The sequence below is a fragment of the Zalophus californianus genome, chromosome 15 (genome assembly GCF_009762305.2).
Source record: "Zalophus californianus isolate mZalCal1 chromosome 15, mZalCal1.pri.v2, whole genome shotgun sequence".
Lineage (NCBI taxonomy): Eukaryota > Metazoa > Chordata > Mammalia > Carnivora > Otariidae > Zalophus > Zalophus californianus.
This window is the reverse complement of record NC_045609.1, coordinates 77,130,101-77,150,621: the sequence shown is the minus strand read 5'-3', so window position 1 is coordinate 77,150,621 and position 20,521 is coordinate 77,130,101. Positions and strand designations below refer to the sequence as shown.

At 42.1% G+C, this 20,521-nt stretch overlaps 3 protein-coding genes across 9 annotated transcripts in view; 1 reads left to right on the top strand and 2 right to left on the bottom strand.

Annotated features, from left to right (window-relative positions):
* Nucleotides 1–5,734, top strand: part of LOC113923756 (minichromosome maintenance complex binding protein) — a 50,380-nt gene extending 44,646 nt beyond the window's left edge. For 2 of the 3 annotated variants that reach the window (XM_027596842.1, XM_027596841.1), the window contains exons 15-16: nucleotides 1,288–1,376; nucleotides 1,743–2,638. In XM_027596842.1, coding sequence (XP_027452643.1) covers nucleotides 1,288–1,376; nucleotides 1,743–1,869 — 216 coding nt within the window. In that variant the 3' untranslated portion in view covers nucleotides 1,870–2,638. Of the gene's footprint in view, nucleotides 1–1,287; nucleotides 1,377–1,742; nucleotides 2,639–2,888; nucleotides 2,950–5,597 lie in introns of those variants that run through there. The other variant, XM_027596843.1, reaches the window with a different exon arrangement.
* The window catches only part of INPP5F (inositol polyphosphate-5-phosphatase F), an 83,266-nt gene continuing 67,158 nt past the window's right edge, over nucleotides 4,414–20,521 (bottom strand). The window contains exons 15-21 of one of the 5 annotated variants that reach the window (XR_003520409.2): nucleotides 18,709–18,907; nucleotides 10,996–11,067; nucleotides 9,931–10,004; nucleotides 9,379–9,507; nucleotides 8,741–8,828; nucleotides 7,875–7,982; nucleotides 7,706–7,759 (exon numbers count right to left, since the gene is read on the bottom strand). Coding sequence is in view for 4 of the 5 variants with exons in the window: in XM_027596835.2 (XP_027452636.2) it covers nucleotides 5,518–6,667; nucleotides 8,741–8,828; nucleotides 9,379–9,507; nucleotides 9,931–10,004; nucleotides 10,996–11,067; nucleotides 18,709–18,907 (1,712 nt within the window). In the remaining variant the exon portion in view is untranslated. The other 4 variants (XM_027596835.2, XM_027596838.2, XM_027596836.2 and 1 more) reach the window with 4 other exon arrangements.
* Nucleotides 12,540–13,047, bottom strand: LOC113923758 (vacuolar ATPase assembly integral membrane protein vma21-like). Its single transcript, XM_027596845.2, has one exon. The coding sequence runs from the start codon at nucleotides 12,952–12,954 to the stop codon at nucleotides 12,613–12,615; it is 342 nt and encodes a 113-aa protein (XP_027452646.1). The 5' UTR covers nucleotides 12,955–13,047; the 3' UTR covers nucleotides 12,540–12,612.

Below are 20,521 nucleotides of genomic sequence, written 5' to 3'. Positions count from 1 at the left end.
CCTCAAGGACTGTTTCTGTTGACTTCTTTGTTTCCAGTGAAGGGGTCCAGATGTTCTTGTTTCTTTCTATGTCTCTTCATTTTTGTTTTGAAAACCGGATATTTAAATGATAGGATATCTCTGCTCTGGTGGATCCTCCCTCTCCCTAGGGTTTGTTGTTGTGGCTTATCGCTTAGTGGCTTTTCTGAATGAACTCTGTGAAATGTATTCTTTGTATGCTGTTCCTGGAGTGTCTGCCCTGTTCGCTCAGTCAGTGATCAGATAGAAATTTGATTTCCTTAGATGCCTGGAAACAGGTCTCCCAGTCAAAGCCAAGGGCTGTGTGTCTCCATGGGGGCAGGCCTCGAACACTCTGGCAACTGTTTACAGCTATGACCCACCCTTCTTTCTGCTTGCACAGAGGTCACTCAGGATAGCTTAGGGCCTGCTCCGATCTTCTGAGGGTGTGCACGCCCCTTTGCGTGCATGTGGCCTTCTGCGTTCCTGGGGAGATAGAGCTAGATCGTCCTTTGGGGGCTTTTGGGAGGAGAAAAGTTCTCTTTTCCTAGTTTTTTAAGGGTTTTGGTTAGCTGCCTATTTGCCCCAACGACTGTCCAGTGCGTGAAGCAGCCAGGATGATCAGTAATTGCTTCTGATTGTTTTTGCTAAGTTCCCTGGGAGAAGAGGCTGTTCACACTGGGTAAGCAGAGTCAGGCCGAATAAACACAGCCTTGCACGTGGCTTCTCGCAGGGAACCACCAGTCACGAGAATGACAGATCTCAGGAATGGTGCTTTGAAAGAACCCTCTCTTGTGATGGCCAGGCTGCCCCTTTTCAGGGCTGCAGGGGTGGGGTGGGGGCGGATAGGGAAACTGAAATGCCTCAAAGCCCAGTGTTCTTTCTTGAACAAATGCTCCCTGTATTCCGGTTAATGTTCAGACTTTTGAAGAAGCAGATTCTGATAGTTTTTGCTAGTGTTCTTGTACCCTTCAATGGATAAAAATTCACTGGAATTTTCCGTGGCCCTCCCTCACTCTGCCACTTTTGCTGGCATTATTACCCTGCCCTGTTGGCCGTGCACATTGCTGGACCTAGATGTTTGGCCTCCCCCCAGGTCTGTCAGCAGCAGTATCCCTGCAGGTGAGGCGTGGCTCTGTTAGCCTCATCTCCTAAGAAGCCTGAGCAGCAGGGCTGACTTCCTCATTTTCGCATCAGCCGATGGACCATGTTACTTTGCTTCTCCCTACATAATGCATAGCGTTTCTTCATAAGCAGTGGTGTTGCAGTCCACTTACTCTCTTGGTACAGGCAGTTGAAGAGGACTTCGTGGAAATGCGCAAGAATGACCCTCAGAGCATCACTGCTGACGATCTCCACCAGTTGCTCATTGTAGCTCGGTGAGTAGTACGTGTCCATAATTGCTGTTTTAGGAAGCTCTGTATGAACCTCCCAATTTTTAGAGGAGTAACTGAGGCAGATTTCTACCAGTGGAAATGCTTTTCCTTTAAAATACCTTGTGAAAGGGCATAGTGAAGGGGGATTGTGTTTGGCCCGTGACCAGTGGAACAGGCTTGCCTTTTGTCTCTGAACTTCAAAGGTCCCTCTGTGGAAGTCTAACTTGGCTCTTGACTTGTATGTAGCTACCAGATGGTCTCGACCCCTAACCCAGTATTCCTAGGTTCTTTAGAAAGAAAGAAAGAAAGAAAAAGAACTAGGTCCTCTCCTAGGTCTAGACTTAAATCCGTTTCTGTGTTTCACGCCAGGTTTCTGTCTCTCAGTGCCGGTCAGACCACACTGTCAAGAGAGCGGTGGCTCAGAGCAAAGCAGCTAGAGTCTTTAAGAAGAACCAGGCTTCAACAGCAGAAATGTGTGAATGGAAATGAACTTTAAAGATCTGACAGCTAGGAGAGTAGTGGGCAGATTGTAGCCACATTATTGTAAAATTCAAATACCATTTATACCACATTGTTTTGTAGATACTTTGTATCAAAAACCAATGACTTTTCCTGAAATCAAGCCTGGTAACATCTGAAGTTTATATAATATTCAGTAAGGGCTTTTACCTTACTGATTTTATGGAGCTTTTGATTGTTTTATAATTATATAAATTAGTAACATGTACAAAAATGTATTTGATATTAAAAGTTTAATATTGATAATGTTGCTGATACCATTTCCTTAGTTTCAGCCAAGTCATAGGTCAGACTGTTGAAATGCTAATGTCAACTTCATTTGAAGAAATTTGTTGGAATTCCAAAGTCAGAGGAGTTCAGATTTTTACAATGTCTTTCCAATTAATGGTGGGTCTGAATGTGTTTAGTGGTCCAAGTTTGGGGAATGGGGTATAGCTGCCATTAATTCACATGACTGTGAAATTCTGTAGTATCATTTCCCAAACATTTGACCACAGAAGTTTTTTCCACTTAACAGTTGTTAATAACCTGCAAAATTAGTCTTTACATGGCAGTGGTTCCCAGACTTTTGGATTTCATGGACCAGTAACATTTCCAAAAATTTGGGGGACAGGGTTGCCAGTGTATTTTGCCAAGTAATCTGAAAGAAACCACTGTATTATCACCATTTTTTTTTTCATAAAAGGACAGTCTCCGAATAAGAGAGTCCTTTAAATGGAATAAATACAGCTTTTTTGGAAAAAAAACACTACATTGTCCTTTTTTTCCCCCCTCATTTCACCCCTGTGCATTTGGGAACCACTGTTTTATGGGACTTAAGGGAATGCTGTCCTAGGATAGGTTGTTTTGCCCAAATAGGAAGAAAGCAAACAGTTAACTTTTTAAAATATGCCTTCTGTAGAAAATAAAGTTTTAAATTGTTTTCCTAATAATTGTCATTTAGTTGCTTTGATGATTGTATTGGATTTTAAACTTTTGTGTAAGTTTTTCCATTAGTTCCAGATGTGTTAGTCAACGAACTTATCTACTAATCCAGGAATACCCAATAAAGCTATAGGTAAGTTTTTCCCAGACCAGTTACAGATTTAATATAAAAGTTTTTAGTTTTTTTTTTTTTAAGATTTTATTTATTTGACAGAAACAGAGGGAGAGGGAGAAGCAGGTTCCCCGCTGAACAGAGAGCCTGATATGGGAGCTCCATCCCAGGACCCCAGGATCATGACCTGTGCCAAAGGCAGATGCTTAACCGACTGAGCCACCCAGGTGCCCCTAACGTAAAAGTTTTTAAAGTAACAAAAATATCATTACCAATACCTAGAAAGCAGTTTAATACAGTACAGTATAATTGTGGCATCAAGAATGTTTGAAAAGTTTAGACCATTACTTTTTTTAAGCTGTCAGTGTTATGTATGAAGATTAATGTGTTTTTTTTAAGGCAGTAACTTACCTAGTGGGAAACAGGAGATCAGTTAAATGATTCTGTAAGTGCTCTTTTGGCACACCCCCCCCCCCCCACTGACATTGCTAAACAAGGAAACAGGGTTAGCCTTAAAAGCCAAGGAATTCATTATGCCTAATGAACTGAAGTGAAGATTACTAGTTTAACTTTTCCTAAACTCAAATCTATTTTTATAAACTAATGTAAGTAATCTGTTTATATTTAGAATTCTAACTGGTTTTCATTTTTATAACTGGTAGACTAGACTTCCTTAACCTTTTAGAAATAAAATCAAGACTCAACTGGATTTGTGAGGATAAAATTCGAGTAGATTAGTTACCATGTGCTTATTGTGCCAATGTGAATTGTAATTTACCAAAGAGAAGTATATAATTTGCTTGGTCTTGCAGAAAAGTCCCCTTGAAAGGAAAACCCTCTTTGAAATAAACAAAACTTCCCAAATTATTAGTACTTTGGGTGGTTTTTCATGATTGTAAGACTTATCCCATGATGTGTGGGAAAAGATCCCATGCCCTCCTGGTGGGAAATCTTTACTGAAAGCTTACTGCGGGAGGTGGTGCAGCCTGGTGTCCTCCCACTGGCATCCCACTTGGGTAGGAGACTGGAACTGTGGGCTTCAGAACCCCCTTTCTTTTCTCCTTTGCTCTCACACACTGGACAGTGAAGTTTGAACACAGTACCCTGACTGGAATTAAATGTTGCCTTCTTTTTAGTTTTCAAAAATCTCTTTGGAAGGAATTTCGTGGAGCTTAAAGATACATGTATCACCTGACCTTTGCTTATATTTTCTATCCCGTCGTGCAACACTTTAATACTTTGAAGACCCAGAAGAAAAGTTAAGAACAGAATAAAACATTTAGTTTCAGTGTTTGGGTGTTTAAAATTTGATGGTTTGCGATGCACTTCATTTGTAAAGTCATATAATCACTTAAAAGAGGAAAATACTGGAAAGGCTGAGACCCAAGTGATCAGTTATAGCAAATTTACGAATTTTTAAATCTGATTTAGAAATCAACATTACCTTTAAAATATTAAGGAATTCTCATACACATTTGCCACTTTAAATTACAACTGTTATTTTATTTTAAATAGTCACAAGATTTGACACTTCAAAAAAAAAGATACCACTAATAAATAACAATGTGGAAATACTTATCAAAGTTACAACAGACATAATGTTTAGCTGAGAATCACTTCAACAGAGTAAGGCTCTAAAGATACCAGACAAACCAATACTTGTTTGGAATAAGGTGTGCAACGTTCTTGTATGGGGCTTTTCTGAGGCCATTGTTCCATGGGTTCAGGGTTATAGTCATGTCAGTTTTAGTACAACTGTGCTTCAGACTAAATTCTCAACAATTCAGTTACAGTCTGTACAAGATGTTAAGGAATCTTTCTCCGCAAAAAATTACAATTTGAACACTCATTTCAAGAATTACCAGTATCCGGTAAATGTAGTCTTCCATTCCTGAAAACAGCAAAATAATTTAATAGGTGCTGGTACGCACATCCGGTGTCTCAGGTTTTAGAGTGACCAGTTTTAATTCTAGACTTTGGGGTGTACAAGGGGCAGAGTATTTTAAGTAGACTATGGGGAAAATTAGGATCAAATGGGCATACCTTTCTTGACTGTAATGCCAGTAACCCTCAATTAACTCTTAATAGGGAATGGTTAAGCCATCAAAACTAAACTAGAATTTAATATTCAAATGCTTCTTCATACTAGTAACACTCTAAAGTCACTAAAAACCAAATGTATTTACACAGAAATGGACAAACAGAAGGCAAATTATGAAAAATGCTCTTCTCCTAAATGTGTGTCCACGTTCATCCTTTATGTGTTTCCTTCCTACACTTCACTTACCTACCCCACTCCACAAAAGGTTCAGGTTATTACTGTCTCAAAGTAATTGTCCCCAAATTACTTTTAGAGACCAACTGCTCTGTAGTGTATAAGCTACTCACGTTTACACCTTCTAGGATGACGTACTCCTGTCGTCCTGGCTCTCAAATCTGGAAATCTCAGCTTCAGACTCCTTTAAAAACCTTTCCCGATAAAAGAATTTGTGATCCCTAGCTTCAAAGACAATACAGGTTAAAATAGCCTAATATGTGAAACCTCTTTTTGGATTAAATAAAAGCCATAGGATTCTTTGTGGCTAAAAACTAAATCTGAATTATTCGTGTCTGGCATTGTGTAAACATATTTTTAAGTTCATTTTGCTGGACTTCATTAACCCCTTCAGGTTCTGCAGGGCTCTTCTGAACCTTTGCCACTGCGAAATGGATCCCGTGGGTGAAGCCAGCTTGAGTAATACTAGCAACTTGGACCATGGAACTTCGAATCTTTGCAAAGGGAGAGACTGCTCTGCTGCTACCGCCCTCTGAAGGAGAAGGAGCTCCGTGAAGCCCTGTCTCAAATTCAAGCGTGCTGGGTCCAGAGCCAGGGGTCTTTTGAGATACAACTGGATGCACTGGTTCAACTGACAAATACTGGGGACCTGTTGCAGAAAAAGACACATCTAATTGAGACGGCCGGGAAGGTATCTGTTCTGTTGATTCCAATTGTGTTTCTTCACTAGAAGCTTGATTGGCCATTTGATTTCCCTCACTAGCCTGCTGACAAACAGACCCTGTTTTTGACAGCTGGGTCATTTTGTTTTGTGCATCTTGTACAAATCTGTGGCAGTAAATATCCATAGGCTTGGCAAAGCCAGTCAATATGTATATGTTGTCAGCAGAAGGACTTTTCTTCATAGGAGACTCATGGCCTTTTCCAGACGCACTTCCATGAGCAACAATCTCTGAAGGAGCATGAATGCTAATATCAGTGCTGCTAATGGACTGGGACCGACTGCCTAACCGAGGTGCTGAAGCAATAATACCACAACTAGGAAGAACATAGTCTCTTGGCCCTACGTTCTCTAAAGAATTAGCTAGCTGTTTGTCTTCATCAGACTTGGAATTTGTAAGGAATTCATCAGAGTGGTAGGAGTCATTCTCTGAAGACATTTCCCCATCCGACTCTGCCTGGACTTTGTTATCCATCACACCTGTGGTTTCCATAGTTTCAAGACTACTATCTGACTTCCAAAGATTCACTTTTAAGTTTGGTTTTAGAAAGTTAACTTTCATTTCAGGTTTGGCAAAGTGTCCTAGCTTTCGGAGATTGCCAATATTTACATTAGATTTGGTCTGTTTCACTTTTTGATTTAGAGATGAAAATTTGCTCATTAAAAAATTCTTTCCCTGTGCCAAAGAGCCTTGGTTTTGAGATCTGATGCCAAGGATGTCTTCATGAGGTTTACTGCTCTTCCTACAAATTAGAAGAGAAAAAAGTTAACTCTCTCTGAAATCCAATATACCAGTTCCAATTACTGTAAGTGAAAGCTGTTACTTTAATTGGGCCCAATTTCTGAAACCGTGCACTGCTAATTGGTAAAATCAGATAGTCCCGTGGAGTTGATGCTAGAATAGTACTGTACAATAGAAATATCAGCTAGATGTAGTTTTAAATTTTCCTAGCCATATTAAAAATAGAAATTTTGATTTTATTTAACCCAGTATATACAAAATTTCAACATATAATCACCTTTAAAAGATGATTAATGAGGTATCTTATTCTTTTTGGTACTAAGTCTTTGAAGCAATCAGTGCGTAGTAGTTTACAATCGGGCAGCAGAATCCTTTTAAAACATTGACAAGCTGTCCCCGGGCACTGAGGGGGAGGGGTGCCCTGGCTGTGTGACTTTAACCCCCAGTCTGGTAAGCAGTCTCCTGCGTGTCCTGTCCTCAAGCTGCCTGTGCACTGAAGAGCCAGCCTGTGGAAATGCTACATCTGTCCATTGTAATCCTACTCTGTGAAGCTCCTCACAGTAGTTCGGATTAATCATGTTGAGTTCTTCTGGATCAAAACTCTGTCTTTAGATTTGTTCATTATTATTGCATGTTTCCTTCAACCGGATTCTCTCTGGCAGAGGAGGGGGAAGCAGCAGAGGAAGGGAGATAAGCCTCCCAATGGTTGCCTCAACCTGCATTTTTGTGTATTCTAAAAATTAAAAAGATAAACACCACACCCAAAATTCAGACAACAGCAGTTTCCCCCCTTAACCTGTGGGGGATATATTCCAAGCCCCCCAACGGATAGCTGAAGCCACGGATAGGCTCAAACTCTGTATGTACTATGTTTTTCCCTATACATATATAACCTGTGACAAAGTTAATTTTTTTTTAAAGATTTTATTTATTTGAGAGAGAGAATGAGAGAGCACATGAGAGGGGAGAGGGTCAGAGGGAGAAGCAGACTCCCCGCTGAGCAGGGAGACCGATGCGGGACTCGATCCCGGGACTCCAGGATCATGACCTGAGCGGAAGGCAGTCGCTTAACCAACTGAGCCACCCAGGCGCCCTGTCACAAAGTTAAATTTATAACTAGATACAGCATAAGAGATTAACAGGAATAATTTATAATACTGTAAATAAAAGTTACATGAATGTCCTCTATCTTATTGCACTGTACTCACCCTTCTGGTGAAGATGTGAGATGATAAAATGGCTGCACGGTGAGATGAAGTGACTGAGCATCAAGAGGAGGAGCACCTGCTCCCAGAGCAGCGCTGACCACAGCTTAACTGAAACGTGGATGGGGGAGGAGGGGACTACTACAGTCACTTTCGGGGCAAGTGGCTACGATTTAGGGCAGGCCTACTACATCGACAACGTAAACACCAGCCAAGCCAACACGGACTATAGATGGGAATCTACAGCATCTTAACTAAAGCTGTCTGCACCCATTCCAACTTGGCTGAATTCAGGTGGGAGGGGGCAGAATGTTTCCTTATGTTTCCTGTGGATTACCTACAATTATTTTAAAAGATACGGGATATGTAATAAAGGGTTTTCTCATTTGGCATTCCCTCATGACAGCTATAAGAAAAAGTGACTGCAATTTGCCACATGTCTCAGTACGGATATTTGACTTGCTGGTCATGAGCATATTTCATAAAAATTAGGGAAGTTAAAGAGCTACTGAAACGATTCTGTCTACTAACACAAGACTGAACAATTTTTCTCTAGGTGACCAAATGGCTCTTTAGTCGAATGTGGGCCATGAAACAATCAGATGGGAAATCCAAATTTTAATGTGAAATAATCTCTTTATAGGCATTCCTTGCCTAAATTCAAAACCCACTGGCATTTACAGAGAAAATAAAAGCCAATATGTTTTAAAGTTCTTTAAATTATGGCCACAGAAATTTGACATTTCCCAGTCTAAATACCAATATATTACCATAATTTGATTTCTCCCCATCTTGCAAATACTTTTAAAGAAATAAGACTTTGGATAATAATGTCTTTATTCTTGAGAAAATCGAAGTAGTATACTTACCTCTCAAGTTTTTTCTCAATTATAGGTACATCTAATCCCATGGCTTGCTTGGTTATCTGCAGCATCTCTGCAATGCACTGAAGGGTATCTGAAACCCAAATACAACTGCTTGCCAGTTTCTCCAAAAACACACTAAAATAGCACTTGTAATTCAGAACCCTAAATGAAATTTGTGGTCTTAAATTTAAATACAAGTTTATTTGCTACAATTTACAGAAAACTGCTTCTTGTTCATTACTCTCCCCACTAATTCAAAATGTTCTAAAACAAATTTTAACAGAAGAGGTTAATGAAGGGCAAATGAGCCAAATCAATTGGAATTAAAAGTTTATTCTCATTTGTCCTGTGTTAGTCCTGTGTTAGATGCTAAGGCAAAGCTGTGAACAAGACAGGAATGTTCCCTGACCACTGTCCGTGAGAAGCGTATGTGGTGGGAAAAAGCCGTAGTACCCCTATGACCAAACACGCTGAGATTTCCCATTACAGACACCCTTGCCCCAAGCTAGATCAGTTCAAGTAAGTTCCCTGCTTTCTGGAGACAGAGTAGCTATTTTAAGATTACAAAGCTATGTTCCATTTGTAATGGTATGTACTGTCCCCACAAAAGTTACCACTGAACCCTGTCATCTCTTCATTACCTTTCCCATCCTCTTCTGGATTGCGCATGACAGCTCTCAGTGTGTGGAAATAGCCACCTGCTTCTTTATATCTGTAGTGCAGTCGCATGCAGGAGAACTTTGGCTTACCAAAGAGAGTGGGTTCAGGACCTAAAACCCAAATGAATATGGTTCAATCTTTCACATAAAATTTATTTTTTTCTGTATCTTCGAAATACTAACACTTACTCATTGGTCAGGTACTTAGCACATTCTTATTCTAAATGCGAGTACACAAAATACATCACAATAAGATGATTTGGTTTGATTAAATAAAAACTCTTTAGTCTCAAATATTTAAACTTTCTTGATCCTTGGTTAATCTTCACAAGGTAAGTAATAAAAGAAATAGTTATTAAACTCTATCATCCACCACTGATCTCTAAAGAACAGAAGAGAGTCCTAAGAAATAGACTACTTGCAATACCAATATCCTTTTCTGGTTCTAATAAGTCGTAATGCTCAAACAATGTGGCCCACTCTTGGGAGAACAGTATTTGCTTTCTAGGACTTGGTTAGCATGTTAAAATTTACCTATTTCTATTTTTTCCAGGTCTTCTAGACTTAGTCGTTGATACTGGTTTACTTTATCAACTTCATCATCATAACTGGATAAAGGGAAAGGAAGTAAAAAAATAGGATTAAAATCAAAAGCATATCGGGCTTGTTGGCTGAGATATAATAGTAGCAACTTCTAAGCAGGTAAAATCTTCTAGGGCTCAATACACTCTGGGATAAAGAGTTAAACATTTTAAAAACTAGATGAAATGAGATTAACATATATGTAGTTCAGTAGCTAAAGGAGAATCAGCTTATGGATCTTACACTAAAATCAATTACAAAATATAATTTGTTTTATAAAAACTTTTACAAAACAAAACCAACAAACCTAAAACTTAAAAGGCAAACACACACATACATATACTGAAGGTATGTGTTTGTGAGTAACACAGCAGATAAACCTGCTGTCCAAAATCAAGAATAAAAAATCCATATGATCAATGCCAATAGGCACCTGGGCCAATGACTTAAAAAGATGACTGTTCATACAAGGCCAAAAAAAACTGATTTTGATAAGGCAAATGAGGAAGTACTTGTATTTCTGCTAGTGGCATTGTTAATTAGTAGTCTTTCTGGAGATCTGGCAATAAACCACACAATTATTAGAATTCATCCTACTCTTGTAACCAAAGAGAAGCATGTGTGTGCATGCATGTGCACAAAATTATCTGCGCAAAGACAACTGTATCATTGCTAATAGAAATAAAATGGAAGTATCAGCGCTAAACAGTGGGGAAATGTGTACTGGATAGTAATAAAAAATATATAGACATTAACAATGAAAGGATATGGAGTACATCAAAACATGGAAAACATATAGGAAATAAACTAAATGCTAAAAGAATATTATATAAACACTGATTACAACTCTAAAATCACACTTTCAAACTGTAAGAGGAACAGTGATGTAACAGTTATATAAAGTTCAGTGAAGTTCCATATAGCAAAACCAGATTCTTAATGTTGTCATGAATTCTAATAAGGAAATGTACTCATATTAAAGAACAATTAAAAGCTTTAAATTAATAAGCAACTTACTAGGCCACGTAGTAGGCAGAGTTAGAAAGCAGTAACAGCACATCCACATCTCTGTGAGTGGCATCAATGAGGCTAAACAGGACACAGGGAATTCAATATTTTCATTTTCATCTGCATTCTCACCAAAATTATTTCTAGAGCAGAACCACTTAAAGATTGGTTGGGGGGGGGGGAATCAGTGAGTCCTACTTTTAAAGTCAGATGTATACAATCTGTCCATTTGGAGGGGGAGTAGGTGTCAGGGAAGGACGGTAGCTGAGGAGAGGGCCCTTCTCAGAGTGCTGGTCAAGGAGGTGTGAGGACTCAGGAAAACCAATTTGCAGGGGCAGGGGACTGGGAAGAAAGGAAAACCCTCAGGCTTAGAAGGGAGAAAATGTATAGATTATCTCACAAGACGTTACTTCACATTAAGGATATTTTTACACGTGTAGAATGCATCTTTTGGGGGAAAAAAATTAGAACATTTAGGTGCAAAAAGGGGGAGACCAAGCCCAAACCACTTTGTATGCCTCTTAGTCCAGATTTATTATTTTTTGGCTTTTAAAGAACGAGTAAACATTTCCTTAGTCTAAGTCCGTTTTGCTGTATTTTCCCTCCACTCACAAATCAAATATCAAAATAAGGGTCAGAAACTAGGTAAGTGTTGATGACTCCATTAAACCTACAGCAAAATATACATTTTTGTAAGATTACTAATAAAAAAATGGCCCACGTATAAAATCTACAAATAACCAACAGATAAAGCAGGCAAAATGTGAACTTCAAGCTTCTAATATTCATCTAATATCAATATGAATTTCCAATCAAAAGGTGGAAATTAATATACGTTCTAATATTGGTCTCAAAATTCCACTGTACGAGCGGGTATTGCTCCCTTAGAATTTCGTACCTATTTGCCAAGATTTACCAAATGCTACTGAAAAACAAATGGAAAACAAGAGGGAAGAAAATCATTTGTCGATGGAAGTCACGTCCTTCAACTGCGTCAGAATGAGATCATTGTTTAATGCTTACTGCGGAGAAAAACGCACCAAAATCTGAACCCGCAGTAATTTACATCTGCGGCACCTTGTCTCAGCCTACCTCGGACGGTCTTAATCTAACATAACAAATACGCCTCGATTTTCAGCTAAAATAATACCGAAAAATACGGCGATCGAGGCGCCAGGGCCCAATACCCCACAGCCGGACCCCAAATCCGCGCCCTGGCCAACCCGGCCCGGAGCCCCCTCCCGCCGCGGTACTTACTCGCGCCGAGCCACCGCAGTGACGTCACCACACATACTCCGCAAGCGAGCAAGTCTACTTCTACGAGTCGGCGTGGCCTCAAACCGGCCTCCGATTTGGGCAGTACTATTTACATCAGTCCAACAGGATCCTCAGTCACAAACACTATGTCTTTAACAAAAAGCACTGGGCACGTGACAGGCGGTCAGGAAAAGGCCCCCCCTCCCACCCCGCGGTTTTTTCACTGGAGTCCCCGCGGCAGTAAATAGATTCCCTCCCCCCACCCTCCCCCTGAAGCGCACAACAGACACGATTGTCAACACGGACGAGAAAATTAAGACCCCCTCCCCGTACTCCCCCGCCCCCCGCGTTCGCAGCTTCCGAGCTGCTCTACTCGTTCTTGTTTTCCTGCCAGTCAGGCATGCCCTCCTTCCACACGATGAACACAAACACCGCCAGCACCACATGCAGCCCCACCACCGCGACAATGGTCGCGTAAAAGCCACTGTCATCAGGAGACATTAACAGGAGACTCTGGAAAAGAAGCAATTTGCAGGAAAAATACAAGCCCACAGGAACTTTAACCATCAGTCCTGCAAAAAGGAGAAAAATCTTGAAAGTCGTGGCCAGGCTGCCGCCTTCGGGCTTGGGCTCGGCAGCATTGCCGGTGGCGTTGCCGGTGGCGTTGGTGGGCCGCTGGGCGGTCGGCGGAGGCCTGTGGGAGCGCGGCATGGTGTCCGTCAGTCAGTCGGTCCGTCCGTCCGTCGAGAAGTCGAAGCTTCAGTCAGAGCCGCCTGCACCCAGCCTCGCGCCTGCGGCGACTGCGGCGACTGCGGCAACTGCGGCAACTGCGGCAACTGCAGCGCCAAGCCCCGCCCAGGAGACACATCTCGCTTCCGGCCGCCCCCGCTGCCGCGGCACACACTCAGCGCGCATGCGCCCCCCCCCCCCCCCAGCCCGCGCCCGGTGCCCGGCCCGCGAAGGGGTGGGGCGCCAAGGTGCCCGCAGTGCCCAGGATCCCCGCCGGAGCCCACGGCAGGGAGGGGCCGTCACCGCAGCTCGAAGGGACGCGGGCGGCCGCGGCACCGCGAGCGTCTGTCCCCTGCGCTCACATGCCCAACAGCGTGGCTGCTCCACTGAAACGGGTGAAGGGGTCATCTACTCGGGGTAGAAGAAGCGGATTCAGTAGAGCTGGGCAAAATAAAGAGTGGGCTGGTGGAGGTCCCGCAGGGCACCTGGGCAGGACGCCTGGCGTCCTTCCTCTTTTTAGGCTCCTCTTGCCACCCACAGTGCGGCCCCAGGCACCCGTCATTCAGGTCCCAGCGCTTTGGCGGCAACGGGGTGCAGGGCTGGGGTTGGGAGGGCGACCGGGACTGGCAGGCCTCTGTGCCGGGGGCTGGCCGCGGGCGCTCCAAACTGAGCTCGGGGCTGCAACAGAAGAGGCAGCGGCAGTGGAGCTGGGGAGGCCCGCGGGCGGTTCGGGGGCGGCGCAGGGGCGGTGCGGGAGTGGGGGGAGAGGAGGCGCAAGGAGGGGGCCGTTCCTGCCGTGGCAGGGCTACGTACTTGTCAACTGCGGCCGGAACTGGTTTTGTGCCCGAGTTAAGCGGCTGGGACTGCAGTGCGCCAAGTGTCTGGCGCAAAATTTAAGGGGACGTCAAAAACACCAAGCCATCAAGATAATTTTTAGTGCAGTATTTTAAAAAATCAAAATTAATTCCAAAATATGATGAACAAAAAACACCAGCGTTTTAGACAAAGATAGGATCCGACCCTGCACCTCTACAACCTTAACCCCTGTAAAAGTTTATCAAAACACGTAGCTCAACCCGACAACAAAAAGACCCCAGTTTTTAAAATGGGCAAAGTATTTCAATAGACATTTTCTAAGGAAGATAAACAAATGGCCAACAGGCACAAGAAAAAATCCTTCACATCCTTTGTCAGTAGGGAAATGCAAATCAAAACCACAGTGAGATACTTCACACCCCTTAGGAGGAGTACAATTAAAAAAAAAAAAAGGAAAGCAAGTTTTAGTGAGGCGGTGGAAAAATTGGAACCCTCATACACGGCCAGTGAGAATGTCAAATGGTGCAGTCACTGTGGAAAAGAGCTTGATGGTTTCTCAAAAGCACAGAATTACACATGATCCAGCAATTCCCCCTCCTAGGTATGTACCCCCAAATAAAAACTGGTGTTCAAACCAAAACTTGTACATGACTGTTCAGAGTATTACTATTTACAATAGCCAGAAGTTGGAAACAACCTCAATGCCCAGCCATGGAAGAAAACAAACAAAATGTGCTATCTCCACAGGACGGAATACCATTCGGCTGTAAGAAGGAATGAAGTTCTGATACATGCCACAGCATGTACAAACCATGAAAACATGATGCTGAGTGAATGAAGCCAGTCACAAAAGGTTACATGTTACATGATGCCATTTATATGAAATGTCCAGAACAGAGACATCTATAGAGACAGAATCTAGATTAGTGGCTGTCTGGGCAGAGGGACAGAAGAGGGAGTGGTCGCTAGTGGGTACAGGGCTTGCTTCTGGAATAATGAAAATGTGAATATACTAAAAGCTATTGAATTGTATGCTTTAAATGGATGGATCATATGGCATCTGAATTATATCTTAATAAAGGTGTTTTTAAAAACATACACAGAACCCAGGAGTGAATGGTTGAGGCAGACAGGTACCAACTGGTGAAGACCCCAAGCCCCATGGCTGGCTGGCTGGCTGAGCACCTGAGCTGGCGCAGTCATTCCCAGAGCTGCCTCTCCCTGTCCTGCACCAAGGTCTGCCTGGTCCACTGCTCTGGCTCAGCTGGTAACCTGTACAAAGGTTCTGTAGCAACTCAGCTAGCCAAAGAGCCAGTTTCCAAACATCTCTCTTCAGGGGCAAACTGTCCACCAACCGGAAGATCTTCAAGCTTTGCAAATGAAGAATACCAGTGGCGAGGTGGTTCTAAAATTTTAAAGAAATTTTAGCAGTATTAGAAAGGATGGCAACCACAAGACAAAGTAGAGAGGAGCTAACTAGGAGGGTTCTTAAAGAAATTCCAATGGACACATGATACCCATGAGAGAACAATCCACCTGAGAGGAAAATGTAGTGAATCTGAAGATGGTACTAATTCTGTATCTGAAAAAGCATCTCCTTTGGAATAAAAGGCAGAAGAGAAGAAAAGACTGTTCTGAAACAATGCTGATTCCTGCTCCAGCTCGTCTAGAGCCCTAATCTAAGGCTCCAGATCACCTGTGAAGCCCAAAGGGGCCAAGACTGGGGCCAGCCACAGGGTGGCGAAGTGTCTCCCATTACCACAAACATACCAAGACTCTTGACAGGCAGGTCCTTATCCAGCCTGTTCTCCAAGCCAACAAGCCAAAACATGACCTTCCGAGTCACTGACTCCAAAGCATCAGCTTCATTATCTACTCCATCCGCATCATCTCGTCTCACAGCTTCAAAGGCAGTAGTTTCTAGTAAAACAGTAATAGTGGGAAACACAAGAGGCAAGAAAAAGACTAGCAAGCGCTAACACCTCAGCCATTGTCAGATGCAACCACTTCTGGTATGGTCAACCTTAGAGGAGATCCTTCTGAGACCAGAGTGGAGAGTCTCAGACCTACATAGTCTGTCCCTGTCACCCAGGAGCACACCACAGGCAAATGCCCTAAGTCTGTTCCCCTCCTCTTGAGAATCAATACATCACTTCCTCAGACACTCCCATTGTCCTGTTTGGCGATGAAGCTCCTTGCCCATTCCTCCTTAGACCCAAGTTAGTGTCTGTACTGAAAAGACAGCACACAGAACCATTCTCCACCAGGCACTGCTCCGTGTTAGCACCAAGACGGAGGGCAGACAGCAGCTCGGCCAATGAGATCGAAGAAGATGGGACAGTCTGCAGAATCTCTCCGTGCCCCATAGGACAATGGTCAAAAGGTACCATCAGGTCCGTGACTCCATGACTCCATGACGGGCCCCTTTTGGCCACCAACAACCATGAGGAAGAGGAGGATGACGACGGCGGTGGTGAATGTGCTTTGGCACGTAAAACAGGCAAAGGGACTCGCTCACAATAAAACTTAGCAGTAGCCCATCTAAGAAAGAATGAGAAGACATAACATCTTGCAGGGGTGACATGTGAAGAAGAGAGGCAGGGAAACCAGGAACAAACTGGAAATTAGGAGATTTAGCCAGAGGCCCAAGGCTGAAGAATTCGAGCGAAGAGCAATCCTAAAACAAAGGCTTGAAGAAGTAGACCAGAAAATACAAATGGAACTACAAGGCAGAGTCTGCAGAAAGCTTGGGCAGAGACCCACTGGGGCAGAGCTGGGAGCGTGAAGCGTTCTGGAATTAGGAATATGTAGAGCTCACTAACTCCCCTGACTATGATCATCAGGCACGTAAATCCTGGGCCAGGTTGAGACCTATAGACAAGGCAGCAATAAGTGCAGAATTAGATGAACTTAAAGGCCCAGAAAGGTTTCGTCATCCATCATGAAACATGAGACTGTTTGGAAATAGCCATTGGTAATCTTTGGGGGTAGCGCCACTTGCTAAAAATGTGATAATGTGCTGGAATGCAAAAGCTTATCTTGCAGTGAAGAAGAGAAGGGTCTGTTTTGTTTGTTTGTTTGTTTGTTTTTTGGAAAGCGCTCCTCACCTGTATAACCCAAACGAGGCCACCAAGCAAAGGGAAGGATGCAGTGACCTTGCTGTCTAGCATGTGTTATCCATTAAGTTATGCTTCAGGAGGAGCCTTCCCAAAGAAGATGAACAGAACACAATCACTGGCTCCCAGTTATCAGAAAGTCAAATCGTATAGTGCAGGCTTAAAGAAAAATGAGGAGTTCGATTGCTAGGCACTAGAGAGGGGTAGGAATCGAACAAAATCAGAACAAAAGAGAAGTATTTCATCGTGAATGAAGAAAAGAGAAAACTGGAGTAGGCATTTGGCATCTGGGAAGTTATTATGGATTTGGGAATCTAACCACCCAACAAGTTTTCTTAAAGACCTGATCCTAGGAGAGGAGACCATCTGGTTTCAGCCCTGAGTTGGTTCAGTACATACAGCACTGGTACAACACAGCAATTTTGGTTATGCCAGTGAGTCCAGTCTCCAGAAAGACGTCTGAGCGTTTTTATACATGTTGTTCTTAAATGCAAGAGACTCCTAACAAGAGACTCGAACAAGAGTGCTTATCCCAATTTTGTAGCAAGCTTTAAATAGCACAGCTAAACACACTTTACATAGTTTGAAACTCCTCATCCAGGATACCAAATTTACAGGAGAATTACAGGATCAGAAATCAAGTCAGGTGCAAGGTGACCTTATAAAATGGGAGTCGGCTTTAGAAATAAACCTTCTGGTCTTTCCCTATTTCAATTATCTCCAAAGTAGAAATAAAAATACTTGATCTAAGGAAGATGATACTGACCATCACAACACCTTTAAAAATCTCAAGTGCAAAGTTAAAACGCAAGCAAAATAACCTGCAGTTATTTCTGAATGGGAATTAAAAGTACTACCTTTCTTGGGGTGCTGCATTAAGTTGAACAGCTGCTATTAAAAAAAATTAAGGTACATAAATCAAAAATTTTTACCAAATGGCTCATAGGAGCATAGAATTTTTCTGCTAATTTGTATGTGAGGAAAACCTCATCTCCAGAGTCTGAAAATTGCATCCATACATAAAGTATTGATTATCAAAGTGAAATAATCCATGAAATTAAAGTCATGGAAGGTTTCCCAATGAACCTAAAGCCAATATTGTTTTTTATTTATATATATCTATTACCTTGCATTCAGTTGTTCTTTCAAGCTTGTTTTATGCCCCTTTTATTAAAATCACATGAAACGTAATAGAAGATAAAATCTAAATAGAGCCATTTATCCTCAGAGCTTGGTCTAAAATTTTCTGCAATGTTTCTGATTCATAATAGTGAAGATTATAATGTTGGATTTCAGCCTAGAAGCAAACATTCAATCTGGTGAATAAATTTAGATCCTGCCGTTCACTTTGAAGAATGACTTGAAACTGATTTTTGTTTAAAATATGCTGAGCATTAGTTGGCCTATTTATTTTGTGAAAGGCCTGGATACTTTACAACCAACCAAAGTAACTGGCATCACCGCACTTCTTGCTGCACTGGTATGTGCTTAAAACAATAAACCTAGATTTGGGAGGGGGGTGAGGCCCAGCTGTGAACTGTAGTTCTACAATTTGGGTTTTTAAAAAATCAAATATTCCTTTAAAATATTTCTCTTCATTACTGAGTTGTTTTAATGCCCCTTTAATTTTGCACCCAAGGTGAGGGCCTCAGTCAGCTTGCCTTGGTGACCAGCCCTGTATTTGAAAACTGCCATGCATCACGCATCCATGCCCACAGCTTTATGGACAACCACTAGTACTAATTAGGACAACAGCATCAGAAATTTAAGTGCCATTAGTTACCAGGACATCACTCCAACTCACCTGGGGTCACAGTCAATGAGGGCCCAGCCCCCATGGAACTTCTCATCATCAGGCAGCAGTAACTTCATATAACTTTGTAACAGCTGGTTAATCAGTTCCTGGTGGCCTCTCTGATTCTCCTTATGCAAAGCTTCATGCTCTTTCTCCTTGGTAAATATGGAATAAAGATCTTCTGTCACTGGAATGCCTTGCATCAAATCTAGAGTAGAAAGTGTTAATATCTATCATCATCTTAATTTGCTAATACATTTTTAAAAAACAAAAGAGAATGTAAGACCTAAAACAACAGAACTCATAAGAAAACATAGGCATGAATCTTGGTGATCGTGGATTAGGGTTTTTTGTTTTAGATATGACACTAAAATCACAAGCAACAAAAAAGAAAAATCGACAAAGTGGCCATCATCACAATTAAGAACTTTTGTGTCTCAAAGGGCAAGATCATGAATGTGAAAAGACAATCCACAGAATGGGTGAGAGTATTTACAAATCATCTGATATTCTGTATTCAGAATATATAAAGAATTCCTACAACTCAGTAACAAAAAGACAAGCCGATTTTAAAATGGGCATAGAGGAGTGCCTGGGTGGCTCAGTCAGTTAAGCGTCTGCCTTCAGCTCGGGTCATGATATCAGGGTCTTGGGATCAAGCCCCGTATCAGGCTCCTTGCTCAGTGGGGAACCTGCTTCTCCCTCTGCCCCCCCCCCCCACTTGTACTCTCTCTCTGGAAAATAAATAAATATTTAAAAATAAAATAAAATAAAATGGGCATAGGATCTGAACAGACAAGCTAACTTCTTCATGGTGTGGCATGTAGCTCAAGCTTCAGGAAGCACTGTAATCCATTCCCCACAGACGGGCAGGACAGCGAGACTGTCAGCTTCTGGGACAGAGGTGCCGACCACTGGCCTTACAAGGCGAAGCAGTAAGCCCAGACTGCTACTGGCCTCTCTCTCTCACCTTTGAAGAAATCCAGCTTCAAGATTCAGGTGAAGCTGATGCTATGGATGGTCAGAGTGAGAGAGGGACAGAGCCTGGGTCTGCAGTGACATAACTGAGCTGCTAGATCCAACAAGGGAGGAAAGGTATCTTATTTTTCCTTGATTAAACTGCTGAAATCCTGTTTTCCAGTCAACACACACCCTACGTGTGGCAAAAACCAAACTTCTTTACACTAGACATCTCAAATTCCTAACTGGCCTGTGTCGAGGCCCTACTATTTCATGTATGACAAATAATCAGATTAAAAATAGGATTTAAAAAATATTCTCAGACCATAGGACAAGCTGTTACTTTGGATCTAATCCAATATGCTCTGCATTTACTTTAATCCTATGAGGTAATACTTTCATGCAAATTAAATTTACAAAATATGCCAACGTATGAATTCCACTAGGCAAGCTACCCTCCATTTCCTCTTCCAAATAATGATAAGAACTGGTTAGGATAATCCCTAAATCTGATACCCTTATGTTCATTCATTCTTATTGGAAAGGATGGTGTGTTGCCTACAGCAAGAACATACGATAAATGTCATACGGGGGAAAGAAAGACATCTCATTACATCTCTCAGCCTTGAGTAATGGAAAAACAAATAGAATGTGGGGTTTTCAGTTGATGAGGTTTTAGGCTACCTCATTCCATACTCCAGAAACCTCAACTCTGCCTTCTGTGGCATGAACAGCAATCTGTCAAATATGTATGGGAATGAGCGGTTGCTCTTGTTGCTTCAGCCTAAAAAATTCCTCAAATTCGAGTCTTGTAAAAATTTGAATTTGATTTCTTGGGTAAGATGATGAATATAGAAAAACA

Bases quoted from the DNA above. Each gene is read 5' to 3' on its own strand.
- LOC113923758 (XM_027596845.2), bottom strand. From the start codon at position 12,954: ATGCCGCGCTCCCACAGGCCTCCGCCGACCGCCCAGCGGCCCACCAAC.